This window comes from Siphateles boraxobius, unplaced genomic scaffold (assembly GCF_051911475.1).
Source record: "Siphateles boraxobius isolate OS27281-9 unplaced genomic scaffold, OSU_SipBor_1 9, whole genome shotgun sequence".
Taxonomy (NCBI): Eukaryota; Metazoa; Chordata; class Actinopteri; order Cypriniformes; family Leuciscidae; genus Siphateles; species Siphateles boraxobius.
In genome coordinates, this window is record NW_027509219.1 from 4,137,521 (window position 1) to 4,154,269 (window position 16,749).

Consider the following 16,749-nt stretch of genomic DNA (forward strand, 5'->3'; position numbering starts at 1 on the left):
TACACACAACACCTAATCAATGAAACACTTCACAAGAACCCTCACACTTAAATAAATGCTTTGACCCACTTCCACGATTTTTCGACTTTCCTTTTGCGCCACAACAAGACGCACAACATGTCTTCAGACTTTTATTACTATGAATAATGTGTGAATACTTGTGCGTTTGCGGGCCCCGGTTATATATGGCTGCAGAAATGGTGTTTGCTGGCGTTGTAAAATATTGATATGTTACAGGTACATGTAGGCCTGACTGCAGGTGACGTTTTATGAGATGTTCACTTTGCACACTACATCAGTCATGCAGGTTGAGGAGCTGTATGCCGTAAAGGTGGACAGCATGTGTGTGTGTGTGCAGCTGCCAGTTTAAAAGGGTTTGTAGGGGAATTTCCCTCTTTTCCCTTTGTGAGAAACAAAAGTGTTCAATTCAGGGTCCGTCTTATCATATATCCTGTCGGGCTTCTGTACGGAGGGAGGAAATCTCACACACACATCCATTAAAACGAGGGAGGACCCACTGATACAGTAGCATTGGACTAAAGCATAGCACTAAAGGAATTATGCAAATCAGGTGACGCCGCAAACACACAAACAGTCTTCTTACATGTCGGTTGTGAAGGATGCAGCAAACCAATGTGATCTGGTGTGTTTTACAGAGATTGTGCAGCATCACTTCACTGCAATCTACACACATGAATCAGCTCTGTAAAATGTTTGACTGGATCACACATCCAGATCATCAGTGGTAATACCACTCTTCCCCATTATATGATGAATTACTAATACCATGATCATTAGAAAATATACACAAAACATTTTTTGAAAATGAATTTCAGACAAACAGCGCACATTGAACACAATATGCAATAGGCCGCATTTGCATAGAGAGGAGACATATTTGAACAGACAGAACTGAATTAGACAACGCAGTGATATTTTAGCACATTTTGTACCTGATTGAGATGGATTGCTGGGAGAATAAGATGCTTTGTACTTAAATTGCTCTGAAAAAAGGAATTTGCTCCCACTTTTGGATTTGAGAGCTTGACAGGTGACACCAAAATACTGTCATCATTTACTCGCCCTCGTGTCGTTCCAGAGCGGTGTCACTTTTGTTCTTCTGTGGAACATTTTTTGAAGTTTTGTTCCCAATATTCTTCAAAAATAGCTGTTGTTTTGGAACATGAGGGTGAGTAAATAAAGGCATATTGGAACATGATGGACACAAACCAAAACATAAGAAATGAATGAAAAAATTAGCAGCAGTGAAACAGTCTTCACAATATGGTTATAAATATAACTTGATGATCCAGGTTCAAAGCCACTGTAAAATATTTATGCACATCGGTTGCTTGGAAACTATAAACAACCATAAAAAATGGCATCAAAAACTAAAATCAACAACAAAAGTGTCTGCGCTCATCATTTGGTTGGGTGTGTATGTGTACCTGAAACCAGGTTAGTTAAGTTTCTGTCTATTTCATTGTTTTTTTCTCCCTTCGTTCTGTCCTCGATTAGCTCCATAGCGAGGTCAGAGGTCAACCCAATCTTACCATGTTTTCTTTCCTTTCATTCTTTCTGTTCTTCTTTAGCTACAAGACTAACTAAAATCATGTTATATTACTCGCTCGTGCCTGTTTAGCTTGTGAAGGTGTCGACGTTTTAGAAATACGGCTTGGCTCAAGCTGTTTAGCACACTTATTCTTCACCTTGTGGCACAAACACTCCCAGTGGCACATGTGTGTGTGTGTGCGTGTGTGTGTTTGTACCAGCTCGTCTGCAAAGGCAGTTCCTCACACCTGATGGGAGTAATTGGGCTCTTAAAACGGCACAGAGGGGCTCCTTAACCCAAAAGCAGACTCGAGAGCCGTCCCTCTGGTATTTGACCCTTCAAACTTTTGGGAAAGCAGAGAAAGAGAGAGAAAATGGGCCTGAAACTTAGAAGGGAGACTGAGATAAGAGGAAAAAACCTTACCTGATTTCAAGTCGCCCCTGGATTTGAATGTATCATGTCACGTCTGTATGCTTGTATTGTAAAGAGCTTAACTGATTAGAATGGGAGAGATAAGTTTAGTCGCTTGCAGTGTACAGTGTTAGTTCATTAAGGTGTGGTTACTTACAGTTATCATTGCTACATTTCACAGGCAAAATCCAGTCAATTCAATAGGAATCTGCACAATGCAGAGTTTCACTTGAGGGCGAGATTTTCGCTTTGTTTTTCAAGTTGGTCACATGAATTTGCTGTGTTGACCAACAGAAAGCTGCTTGGTTTGATAGTGACTTCTGTGTGAGCGGTGCTTCATACGTCGCTACACTATTGACAGTGGACAGTCAAGTCACCTTTATTTATATAGCGCTTTATACAATACAGATTGTTTCAAAGCAGATTTAATGCGAACAGAGTTCATTTGGGCTGTAAAGCAGCTATATTGTTCGCTGAAGTCAGTTTAGTGTTGATTTTGTACGTTATAAAGGTCATCAAATATTAAATTACTTCATTTCATCTATAAAGCAGTTTTCCAGCAAGGTGTGACTATGACATCAGTTAGGCTGGGTCTGTGCGGTTGCCGGAATGTTGCGATGCGGTTGCTAGGGTGTGATTTCTAGGGTATAGATGTCCTTTCGAGCTACTCTGATTGGCCTATTTAGCCTGTTCTGTCTTCCACCATGTGCAAATCATTTGATCAAATTTAGTCTGAAAACTAAAAGCACACCTCTCCTCAGAAAGCCACAGCCAATTTAAGTTATCATTTATTTGTCGCACATTTGTTGGACAGGGTTGGACGGGTCGCGGGAATGGTGTTGTTTCATGACAATTTTAATTTTTTTTCATTGGTTGTTGCGTTAAATCTTACCCAGATACAATAGTGCTATTTTCTGATTGGCTATTGTGTAGCCCCTTTCTTTTTTTTGATTGGCTGATAAGTGGCGGGCTTGACTAAGAACATCAGGGGAGACGCGCTTGATTCCTGCCGGTTCCATAGTGAGAGCGGTGCGGCCAGAGAAATTCTGGGCGCTGCAGCATATTAGATATATTATAAATAGTTTTTCCGTGTTAGAAATACAATGTGTGGCGGGAGTGCGTGACAAAAGACAGAAATGAGTGACTGTCTCGCTCAATGCGTGAGACAGATGAGTTCACCTTCACTTCAATATGTGTGTTTGTGAAGGAATAGCTTGTGTTCACTGTGCAGTATTGTTCCTATTAATGTTTCATTAGATTTCAGTGACACATATTTGCATAACATAATCGGGAGTCTTCTTGGGTACATCATTACCAGCTCTCCAAAATAACATACATAAAAATATCAACTTTTTTTTCATCTAGATGACAAGAAATGAGAAATGTATTGAAACCTTTGCGTTTTTAAAATTGTATTTTAAATTTTCCATTCTTATCTTGGATACTGTACCATTTTGCAACTAATTTGTCTTGATTTAAATTCTTGTTCATTTGTTGATGTTTGAAATGTGAACATTGGTGAATTATTCTTAAAGTCTTGTTCAGTTTTCAGTATTTGACCGCAGTACATGTGAACATGTCACTATCCAGCTTCAACAAACTTCACACGTGCGTCTTGCTCTCTCACACCCAACACAACTTCTGAAATTTAAAAGAAAGTCAGTCATTTGTCAAGTACATGAAGAAATCACCATTATAATATATTGTAATACTTCCCCATTCATAGGAATCCATTTGAAGATTATATTGTTTTAACGCATGATTAACAACAATGCATTATACTTGTTTAAGGTGAAACCATTCATAAGTAAGTGGGTGGAAAACAAATTGACATACTTATTGAAAACTGTTTTAAACACAATGTTTACTAATTTGTTTAAAATTATTATGCATACATATTTCATGAGCCCATATTAATTGTGAGGCCACATGAAATACTTATATTTAAAATTGTAATACATTTAAAAATAATTTGCCCTAATGTAGGACTTTTTAAAGGAATTAATAAAGGCAAAAGTTGATGACAAATTTTGACCAGTCACAAAATTAAAATATATTTTACTTTCTCTTATATATTTATTTATCTACTTTCCCATATATATTTATTTAAAAAAATTAACCTAAAATGTTCATGTTGACAGTATTGAAATTTGATTGCATTATTTATGAAAAGGCGTTTAAAGCATAATGAATGGCTTTTTAATTATAAGGCATTATGAATGGCATTATAGGGCATTATGCATATAGACTCCCAGAAAAGTGTTATCAATGTGTGTGTATTTGTTTGAGAGGTACAAACACACACAAATGTTCAGACATACAATCAAAGTTTTAACAAGCATTCCTACCTGGAAAATGTGTATAAGCCCTCAAAAACATTTTACTGTAATAAGCAATGCAATTTTTGTGAGAAATAAAACAAAAACACACAATTAAATTTTTAATTGCAAAATGGTTTGAACTGACTATGAAACTCAATTTTTCTTGATTAAAATCCATATAGATGTTCCAAATACAGCCCACTGTTAGTGTTAATGTGCTGGAATATAATCACTCTGGAGTTCAGGGCTAACATGAGCCCAGAGACAGATTTATTAGCACGGATTCACGCCACTTGTACGGATATTCCGTTTCTGTCTTAATCACTCACGGCACACTTGATATTTGGTTTCAACTTCATAGAGCTGAAGCAAACATTTACACAGAGTTTCTGTTTTCAAAGAGAGACTCCACAGTTTTCAGTGGCATTTCTCACTTTTGCTGGGTAATATATCAACAAAAGAGCGCCGTAAATCTCACGAGAGAACAGCGTCCACTCTCCTTCCGGTCATTTCCTGACATCCTGTCTCACTTTGCTTCTCTCAATCCCTCCATCTCTCTCTCCGTTTCCCTTGACAAGTAACCAGACACCTCAAACTCTACTTCCCTAGTAGTGTCAGGTTAACCAAAGTTAATCAACATGAGCCTCTGAGGCTTCACACGGCATTGAAGACGTCTTCAATGTTTAAATCCCCCCTTTCAATGTATAACAATGTGAGCATTCTTGTAAACTACAGATAAAGTAAACATCTTTTGGTTGCACGTAATTTCGATAGTCCACTTTAGACATTCTACTTTGCAACTACATCTGAATTAACTCATTAATTTGCTACTGTACATGTCAACATACACTCAAACTTATAGTTAGGGTTAGTAGAATAAGTTGTCAGGTATTTGCGAAGTTACTTGTAGTCAGTAGAATGTCTGTTGTGGGAGCATCAAAATAAAGTGTTAGAATTGATGCATATTAAGGAGATATTAAACAGACAGATTACTAATACTCTATTGACTGGTAGTTGACATGCAGTTTCTTATAGTTAGTAGAATGTCTAAAGTGGACTTTAAAAATGTAGACATTCTACTAAATATAAGTAACTACATGTCAACTACCAATAAAAAAAGAGTATTGCCTAATATTCTAACACTTTATTTTTATGGTCCCCAACAGACATTTTTCCGACTATAAGTAACTTTGCAAATACAAATCAACTTATTCTACTAACCCGAACCCTAACAGTCTACCACAGTCTCTAAGGAGAGTTAGTTGACATGTAGTTGCACAGTTAGTTATAGTTAGTAGAGTTTCTAAATGTTACAATCAAAAAAAGTGTAACCTAATGTTTTACTAGCTGCTCCTTTATATGACGTCTGTTAGATATTGCGTCACTTATCTTTGTAGTTGCTGTCTGCAGATATGTTTTAATGACAGCACCCTTTAAAATGCATTGTGTTTGTCTGTCTCCAGGTAATGGACAACATGGGCAATGTGAAGTTCTGTCTGGATGGGGCTCTGGAGGCCAGTGGGAGTTGGCTCAAATATGTGCGCACAGCCCCGTCCCATGAAGAGCACAACCTGGCCATGTGCCACATCAGCGAAGACCAGGTGAGCTGAGAGTAAACACTCGTTTATGTCACGTCTCTTTTCTGTCATCTCCACTGTCTACTCCCTCAAGCTGTTGTATAGGCTGTTTCTGGTGAGCAATACACAATGCCAAAAGTCCATTTTCCTTCATTAATTGTATTTGTTAATTCACTAGTTATTATACACACTGTTTTGAAATCATTTTGACAATTATGTTATTTTTTTAGATCATTTTGACAATTTAGATTATTTTAAGTAATATGGTCATGCGTGACCATATATATTTAAAAATACAGCTCAACCAAGCGACTTGTTTTCATAAAATTGTTACTTCATAATAAAAAATAAAAAAGGTCATTAAAAATATTTTATTAAACAAAATTGTTAAAAGCCACCCAGAAGAAATAGTCCTGACATTTTTTTTTTATTTACATTTACAAATTTACCAAAAAATGTGTTTCAAATAAATGTTTTCAATTCATCAAAGAAACAAGTATCACGATTTCTACAAAAAATTAAGTAGCTTTACGTATTTTTTTTAATTAAGTATTTTTTAATGGTCCCTTTTGAACATTCTTTTTGACTATAAGTAACTTTTCAACTACATGTCAACTAACTCTCAGTAGAGTATTAGTAGACTGTCTGCTTAATATCTGCTAACACTTTATTTTGATGCTCCCCAACAGACATTCTACTCACTATAAGTAACTCTGAAACTACATGTAAACTTCTTCTACTAACCTGAACACTCTAACTACAGTTAGTAGACATGTAGGTGCAACGTTACTTATAGTCAACAGAATGTGTTAAAGGGACCATTGAAATAAAGTGAAACCAAAAAATCCCATTAAACCTAGAGTTCTGACCGGTTGTGTATTTTAGAGTATGTCTAGAACATTGAATTGACCAATCATCATCCAAGGCCGAAACGATGCGTTTATAAATCAGTTTATGATGTAAATGTCTAATAATACCATCTCGATGCTCCTACAATGAATGCATTAATTCTAAAATCGCAGCAGAGCGTTTACTGCAGTCATAAATGTATGCAGGTTGTTAATATGTATTGCAGGAGCGCTGTTTGATCACATGCTTATTTTGGTAGTTGTTATTGAAATACAGCCATATAAAAGGATGGGGTACCTACAGTCTAGTATCAGTTTGAGCCTTTTTTGAGAATATATCAGACAATCCCCATCATGAGCCTTTATGATGAGCATCCTGTGAGAAGCTTGAAGAGACAGCGAGCACATGTTACTGTCAGGAAGATGTGGACAGGACCCGCTGCTGTCAAGATGTCACCACATAGACAATAGATAAAAACAGCCTATTGTTTGATGAAGGCTGTTCCCACTGTTTTTCAGAGGAAGTGACTCAGAAGTGATTTACAAGGATCACGTACAAAGCGAGTTTGGACACTCCTGAATCTTGTAATCCACTGTCTTCAATTATTTGCTTCCTTTGAAAAGACGAGCAGTTGTCTGTTTGAGATAAGATATCTGATCTCTCATAAAGCCGGAGATCTGAAACAGGCTCGTTGTCTAGCCGGAAAGATTGCAGTGTGTTTACTGTACGGAGGGCTTTGTTCAGTCAAATCCTACCAGGAATTGTGCTGATGCGACTGCTGCGGAGGTCTTAATCTGATCATGGAGCTCTTGTGTGGTTGTTGTTGAGTGTGGATTGTTTCCTTTGCTTACATGATATCTAACTGATTAAGTGAGGGGTCCTTGGTGGTTGCCTTATCTGGCTTACTTTGCTCACTTTCTTGTTTAAAGGGACAGTTCAACCAAAAATGATAATGCGGTCAAAATGTTCTCACCCTCTTGTCATTACAAACCTGTATGAATTGATTTCTTCTTCAATAGCCAGAATGTCCTAGCTGCTCTTTTCCATACAACTAAAAAGAATGTGGATAGAGACTGTGAAGCTTCATATATTACTAAAAAAAAACACACCATAAACAGCACGTTATCACTCCCAACTCGTCACATATTGACGCTTGGTCGGGACCCCTCGGCGTCACTTTTTAACGGACCCACTTTTCGCGTCACAGGGTACTCCATTGCTTTCAGTTGTTTTGCCTTGTGCGTCAAATCAAGACACATTTCATTCTTTGCATTTGTAAAAGCAGAAATGATTTTATAAATATTTACACTTTTATATTCTGAAGCAAATAACCCCACTCCCACTTTAAACCTATCCACTTCTTAACAATATAACTCCCGTAACAGGCGAATAAAAGTACAGTCACAGCTATTTATTGCAAAAACTGACCTAAAACTGTATAGAAATATTACAAATAACTGTTGCATTTCAAGTCTTCTGAAGCCATACAATATTTTGATGTGAAGAACAGAATGGACCTTTTTAATCGCTAAAAATAATCCTTCTCCGTGAGCGCACTCAATCGTATCTCATTCAAAAGATACACGCTGCGTCCAAAATCAAATACTACCCCACTATATAGTATGTAAAAACCAGCACACCACAAGAGTAGTATGTCTAAATACATAGTATTCGAAAAACAGTAGGTGTAAAGTTACCAGATGACCTGCTACTTCTGGCGGGATTCTGAAGTGTGCATACGATGGACACTTTACTATCCCATTAGTTAACTGGAGAGGATTTATGAATGGAGGCGAGTAAGTGCGGATTACTTTCATACTACACATATTCATACTATATAGAACATACTTTTTTAATGGTCGCAAAGTAAGTTCAAATTCAAATGTAGTACCTACTCAGACAGTATTCGATTTCGGACGCAGCCCAACTCTTTAGCATGACACAATCAGTCACGAGACACATGAGAGCCAATGCCATCTCACAATCAAAACTGACGTAATGACGCAATCAGTCACGAGACATACAAGAGCCAATTGCTTTTCACAATCAAAGCTGACGTAACGCTTCTTTGGGCGGCAATTTGCATTGGATCTACAGCGGATGGAGACAGTGGTCTATTTGGGTCTGTTCTTCACACAAATCAAGCGTTTGGCCTTGGAATTGTAATTGTATATTTGTACTTTTTGAATAAAGTGTGCCTGTAGTTGTATTTGCCTGTTATATACTGTGTTTTATGTAATATAATACACAAATGGGTAGGTTTAGGGGTGGGGTTGGGTTACGTGTGGAAACGGGTCTAAAGTAAATAAATGTAAATAAAATCATACTTGCTGATTAAATTGAGAATCACACCCCAACATGGCATAATGCCAAAATTATAACCAAAAACATAATTTCATCGTGACATTCCCATGCCTAATGCATCTGTGTATGGCGCCATCGGTTTCTCATTGAAAGCAATGGAGTGCCCTGCACGTCGAAAAATGCCCTGTGCGTTAAAAAGTGAAGCTCATGATGTCTCAACCACTTGTGTGCTATACTCCAAATCTTCTGAAGTCATCATTTGATAGCTTTGTTTGAGGAGGAGATCCAAAACTTAAGTCTTTTACAAATTCAAATCCACTCTCCCATAAACAAACATTCTTCCAATAACGTTAACAGAACGTTCATTCAAAGTTATCGGGTGGACATTTTGAACATTCAGAAATACCGTTTTAATAGCAAAACGTTCGTAGAACATATTTTTGTTAGCAGGGGTAACTCAAATCTCACTTGTGTTCTTGGACATTCAAATATGGCAGCTCGAGATTCAATGAAGCACGAAATCTAATGATGTTTTTATGCCAAACCTAACACAATGTTTCTTGATGCTTGACGATGAGGACATGGGTGAGATTTTAGAGCCAAGACATTCTGCCTCACTCTTTTTGCTTTCCATGAAAGAAAGTCAAAGGGGTTGGAACGCATGAGGGTGAGTAAATGATGACAGAATTTTCATTTTTGGGTGAATTTTTCCTTTAAGTGTGCCATTTTCGGGGTGTTTTAGATCATTTGCATAAGTGGATCTGTTTCCTTGTTATTATTCTGCCACTTTTAGGAGTTTGTCTCCCTTCAAACAAGCTGACTGACTCGTGAAACAAGTCAAAGTCTGAGCTTTTGTCTCTTGACTAACTGGGGCAACTAGTGTGGCCATCGTAGTTTTAGACGCTGACACATAAAACACAAGGCTAACAAACAGGGGAGGACAGGAGGAGAGGAGGGACAACCTCTGAGAATGACAACCACCAATTGACTTCAACTACATAACCCAATCATTAAAGTCGTTTGACTTCAATGAGCGGCCACCGCTGGGCCCACAGGAGAATAATATCTCCAGCTAAAATCGCCCCATTAAATACATGCTTTCTATTTACTTTCTCCTACTTTGGTTGTTTTTTCCCCTTTTCTTATCTTTTGTACACGTTTTCGCCAGTCGTACGGACAACAGCCTATTATTTATTCAGAACGGCGACACAATGCAAAAATGCATAATTCATTGAACTTTGTACTTTGCTGTTCTATTTGAGCATGCACAATGCATGAGCCGTACGGAAATATGCTCACGCCCAGCAAATTCTGATGTGCCTGTAACCTTTTAAAATCAACCTGGATCATTTATTTACTTGTTTACGCATTTGTCTTATGTGTTCGGGCCCCTGAAAACACGACTCGACTGTGTAGTGGTGCACTTCACAATTTTAGGCCTTACTTTTTAATGTTTTTTTTTTTTATGTTAAGGCTGTCATTTGAGGTGTGAATGATTCTAAATATCAGTTTTGTGCTGTAGCAGGGCGGGGGTGTTAGTTACAACACTTTGTTTTAAGAAAATATTTTTTGTTGTTGTGTTATTATAAAGAGTGCAAAATTAACTCTGAAGGTGAGAACCAATCAAAAAAGTGGCAATTTAAAAAAAATGATGTAAAGATCTAAAGAACGCTTAGTTACACTTTATTTTAAGGTGTTTTTGTTACACTGTAATTGTTCATTTAAGTACTGAGTAATATTAAGTAACTACAGGGTTAGGGTTAGGATTAGGATTTGGTTTAGAGTTAGTTGCATTTAATAATCCATAATTTATAGTTATTACTATAGTAACTACATGTATTGTAACATATGTAACAATGACACTGTAGAACAAAGTGTTACCGAACGCTTTTATATGTGTCTTGTGTAAAAGTATATTTTTAAAGAATGCTTTGGACCACATAATCTAATGTTATCTAGTAGCGCTAAGAAAGTGTAATCCGGTTTTCGGACCAAACTATGCGCTCTGAGACAATAGGCATAAAGCTGGTGGACGTATTCTGGCTTTTGCACAATGGCGTGGCCCATTCAGCAAGACTGTTGACCTCTGACCCCCTCCTCCCTCATCTCTCAAGATGCACTTAAACTGTTTGTCAGAAACACTGAAGTGCACAGCCAGATCTGCCATGCCATAGCCTTCTGTTTCTGAAGGGCTGAGGAGACGCGCACACACACACACACACACACACACACACACACACACACACACACACACACACACACACACACACACACACACACACACACAGACACACACACACACACACACACACACACACACGTTGGGTTTTTATGGGTTTTATTTTATTTTTATACTCTACAAACTGTATATTTTATCCCCCTACACTAACCCTTCGCCTAAACACAACCCTCATAGAAAACGTTCTGCATTTTTACATTTTCAAAAAAACATCATATATGATTCAAGAGCTGTTTGCAACAAAAAAATGATCCTACAAAGTCAAAGATTTCTGGTATTACTATCTTTGTGGGGGACACTTGTTCCCCACAACTTAAGGTTTACCAGGAGACACACACACACACACACACACACACAAACATTCCACAAATATAAGATGGCTAAATTATTTATTTTGGTCAGAATTGAAAAATCAATCTTATTTATGACTTTTTTTGGGACAAATTTTCATGGTAAAAATCATTTTATATATCATATATATAAATAACAGAAACTAACTGTGCATCTATGTAACACTTTCATAATTTTCAAACAAGCTGAAATTGTCTGCATTCAATTACTCATTAGCTACTGACTGATAAATGCAATATAATTTATATACATGTTTTGCCAGAGAGGAACTTGTAAAAAAAAATATCCCTGACGTCTAGTCATGCAGTTTAGTTTTTATAAGGTTTTGGCATTTGATCAAAGAGTTGCTTAAGATAGGATGGACTTTGCTCTGATCTTGTCTTAGTGAATCATGTCGGAATCTGAATTACATTTTGAATGGCAGGCCAACATGCACACCCAAACAAAAGTTATTTTTACATTTATATTTCCTTATATATTCACATCAGTGTGTTTCCGCTGGCACTTATATGAATGTGTGTGTGTGTGTGTGTGTGTGTGTGTGTGTGTGTGTGTGTCTGTGTGTGTGTGTGTGTGTGTGTGTGTGTGTGTGTGTGTGTGTGTGTGTGTGTGTGTGTGTGTGTGTGTGTGTGTGTGTGTGTGTGTGTGTGTGTGTGTGTGTGTGTGTGTGTGTGTGTGTGTGTGTGTGTGACAGACAGGGGATTATTGTCACCTAAGTGATGGATGATGCATCGGCCCCCAGCACTTGAAAGCATTATGAGGGGGTCAAGATGGCCCTCTCAGTCCTGTCAGATCCTGAAAAGATTTACTGTAGAGACAGCTTAGCCCCATCATAATAGATTGCTTTAGGGGTGAAAGGAAGCAAATGACAACTAGCCATAGGAATACAGCACAATTTGACATATATATATATATATTTGAAATGGCATAAAAACTCACAATAACAAACCGTTATAACGGTATAAATAGATCAAATCCGATGCACGAATTATAATTTTCAGTTGAAATAATCAGTCGTTTAATTTATTTAATGTGTAAACAACCATCTATAAAGCAATATAAGCAACAAACTCCTCTGAAAATATGCGATGATTAGGCCTATATTTAATTCGTTGATCAAACCGGAATCATGTCTATCTTAATAATAATAAAAAACTAAAGTTGTTGCCTATTAATTATAATTAGACCTATAATAATATTACAATAGGCCTACATTAAATAATATATGCTACAATGTTTGTTTTATTGTCGTTTTTGGATGAAATTATTGCATATGCTATTATTATTATTATTATTATTATTTATATAAAAATAGAATAATTTGAGAACAGCAACCCGCAAAAACGCTATAGGCTATATTGGAATGTATTATCAATTATAATAGGCTACACAGCCTAATATACACGGTTATTTATGAATAGGATATTCAAGATTAAAGTTTTTGTTGTTGAATATAGGCTGAATATGACAGTTAAGTGTCTCAGGCAACATAATGCGTGTTTCCGTACCTCTGTCGGCGCAAACATTGAATTCAGTCGTTAAAAACGCAAAGACAAATCGTTTAAAATATCTGCTAAATGTTTGTGGCAGAAGACAGCGAGGAAAAACAGGTGTATATATTTAAAGCCCCACGGAAATCCTCGCGCAGGGGCACTGCTCGCGCTCAACACAACAGTCGATGTATTTATTTATTTTTTTAACATTTTCATTAACTGGGAAAGATACATTTTCCATCAATAATAGATTCATATGGTGGTCAGAGGAGGAGAGGACATGGGGAGGGGTTCAATCCTTTTGGTTGGAGATAAGAGAGGAGGAGTGGCCGATAGAGAGAATCACTAATGAGCGCGACTCACCTCATCAAAGACGCGCGTGTTCGGACTCTGTCTCGCGCTGCTGTCGCGCGCAGTGTCATGATACTATGGGTTGCGTGCTGAACTCTACGGGACCAGAGCTGCTATTACAACTGGAGGCTTTAAGATCCACCGCTCAACAACTAGCCCAACTTTATCAACTCTCGGGAAAGAAAAAGGTCAGATATGCTATTCCCTTACTTTAACTGTAATTGTAATATTAATATTAATAATAGCCTAATAATAGCTGTGTAATACATTGGTCACCCCTCTTGAGCGGCAAACTGATGCCTTGGCCTACTTTTATAACACACATTAGAGTTGTCACAACAGTGGAGCTCTGAGATGAAGTTTGTGCATGTTTTTAGCTGTATGTGTTGATTTCGGAGAGCGGCCCAGATCAGCAACTGTCGCCTAGCCCTGAGCGCCCTCATGAGGGAACAACTGGTACTGTCCTTTTCAGTGTGTGAAGAGTCTGTGATGCCGCTTTATGAAGCGGACTAGTTCTTTTATTTTATTATGATTATTATTTAAGTCTATTTAGGTGAGTTGCACTCTATAAATTATTTATTTTACAATTTAATGATTTATGTTTTTATGGTTTTTGAGTGTATGATGGTTAAAACACACAACAGATGTGGTTTGTCATCACAGCGCTCTTAAATGATTTTAATTATGGTTCATTTAGGAAACTTTGCAGCAACACATTTGACAACCGGGATAATAATATATAGCCCGAACTATATTTAGGATTTAGATTTTAGATTTAAAACAAATACACATAGGCTATAACTCTTTTACCCTGGATAAATAATTTCCGTATAGGCTGTACGGATATCTATATAGGTAAATAACACAATACTATCATGTCTTTTGTGTTATAAAACAATTTTTTTATGCGTGCGTGTTTCATTTGATTTTTTTAATTAAAAACGAAAACACATCAAACACATCGGATTACGATTAGCCTACATTGTTTTTACTACATTTAAAAATCAATTATTTATTTATATTATTTTATTATTGTATTCTTTAATTTCACCTATTTTATTAGGGGAATTATTTTGATGCGTTCGTTTATTTTGTGTGTGTGTGTTTTCATTTATATCTCGTTGGCCTTCGGTAAGTAAATCATCGAATGAAGCATGGGCGATTTCAAATGCGCTTTGCATTTAATAATTACTGCATTATCTGCCTATCTTCTCCTTTGTGATTGTTTGCCGTGTGTGTTTTTTATCCTTAAAAACATTATAAAATATAACCAATTAATATTATTGCTTTTACACTTGCTATGTTTAAAATAAAGCCTTATTTCTCTAAAAAAAACATGGATGATGATAACAATAACAATTAAATAATAATAATGGTAATAACCTAATTGAATGCTTTTTATTGCTGTTTTCAAAATCTTATGCGTCTTTATTCTCTCTTTGCAGATCTGTTATAAAGCTATTAGAGATATTGAAATAGGGGAGGAGTTACTGGTTTACATGAAGGACGGAGTTTTCCCCGAGGGCTCAATGGCACCGAATCTGGAAGGTGAGATTAATGCAAGTCATTAGGCACTCTTTTAAACAAACTCACACAGACCACACTCGTTCACCTCTTCTAACAGTTAGTAACATGTTTTATGTGGCTTATGTAGGCTATGTCTTGATGTTGTAGCTACAAAGTTCGGTAATGAAGAAAATTCATTCAAGAAGTCGGTTTCAACCCAGAGGCAACTGAACTAGAAATTCGACGACATTTACAATGAAATTGCAGCACTAAAGAAGTTGATACACATGTAGTTATTTTTGGTGGCTCATTACATTTATATATATATATATATATATACTTTTTTTTGCACACTGTCAAATTGAGAAATCGCATCTATAAAAGTTTTTGTTTACATAATATAGCCTATGTGTCCGCGTGTGTGTGTGTGCACGCGCGTGTGTGTGTATATATATATATACATATATATATATATATATGTGTGTGTGTTTGTGTGTGTGTGTGTGTGTGTGTGTATAGGCTATATAGCATATATACATATACATACACATACTTTTATGTTAGATGCGATTAATCATGATTACTCTATTTGACAGCATTATATATATATATATATATATATATATATATATATATATATATATAGGCATAGAGAGAGTGATGGGGGGGCTGCACTGTACATTGTGCAGTGTTTATTGTGTTTTTTTTTTTACTTTTTTCTAAATAAATCCTTAATTATTCACTTATTTATTTATTTCTTCAAAAGCAGGGGTTGTCACTTGTACTTTCCATATTAAAACACAGAATGTTGGCAATTTTGAAACAAGCTCATAGACTTCTGTATCTTTTTTGTTTCCAAGTGATCTGGTAATTTTGGATTTGAAGCTCAGAGTAGTTGATACAGACTAGAAAATTGCAAAAGCACTGAAGTGTGTCTCAGCGCAGCAGTCACTCTCCAACACATGCACAATGTTTTATCTGATAGAGATGTGTCCTCAGATCTCCCTGCCAAAAAAGGCCAGAAGAGAAAGCTCTCTGGGAGAGCTAAGAGAGACAGGGACGCCAAAAGATGCAAGCCAGGCTCCACTCAGACAGATCAATCCAGAGAACAAAAGAAAGGAAATGTAGAGTAGAATGAACATCGAAGAGGAGTCAGACGAGAGTCTGAGAGAGACAAACCGATAGACGGACAGACAGAATGAGTGCTCTCGACATCGACCTCCTTCTCATGGCTTATCGGTGGTGGAATTTGGAGTGGAGCTGGAGGAGTCTCGGGGGACCTCACCCATGCTCACAGATTAGCCGCTAAACTGCACATAATTGTGTTCCCCCTTATTCTCTCCAAGAGCTATTAGTTTCCCATTCCCTGTCTTTTCCCCAACATTCCTGCCTTTGTCGTTAGTGCTACCGATGGGACGGAGAGATAATGTCTCAAATTCTTTTTATGGCTTCTCTCAATAAAAATAAAAAAAATAAAAAAAGCCAGTACAGAAATTAAATCTGCACTGAATTTTTTCACTTTAGTTTTCCCTGTAAAGGCCTCTTTGAGGTTACAAGGGGAGTTCATTCAAAATACTCGTTTATTTTGCAGGAAGTCTACGAGCATTGCAATGGAGTGTGTTCTGTCAATACATGTCATTAGAAAAGAAAAATAAAGCAGAAAATGTGCCACAATCCTAGTTAAGACAGCATCGATGCAAGCATTTCATGGGCTTTGCTTTCACAATATTGATTTAAAGAATAATGAAAGTCATCCAACTTGGCTTGATCTGGGCCATGCATGGAGTATATCAGA

General features: G+C 36.9%; 1 protein-coding gene across 20 annotated transcripts in view; it reads left to right on the forward strand.

Annotated features, from left to right (window-relative positions):
• Window positions 1-16,749, forward strand: part of prdm16 (PR domain containing 16) — a 252,325-nt gene that overhangs the window by 212,168 nt on the left and 23,408 nt on the right. For 19 of the 20 annotated variants that reach the window (XM_077223733.1, XM_077223748.1, XM_077223734.1 and 16 more), the window contains exons 4-5: window positions 5,748-5,885; window positions 14,894-14,996. In XM_077223733.1, the coding sequence (XP_077079848.1) occupies window positions 5,748-5,885; window positions 14,894-14,996 (241 nt within the window). Of the gene's footprint in view, window positions 1-5,747; window positions 5,886-13,042; window positions 13,637-14,893; window positions 14,997-16,749 lie in introns of those variants that run through there. The other variant, XM_077223747.1, reaches the window with a different exon arrangement.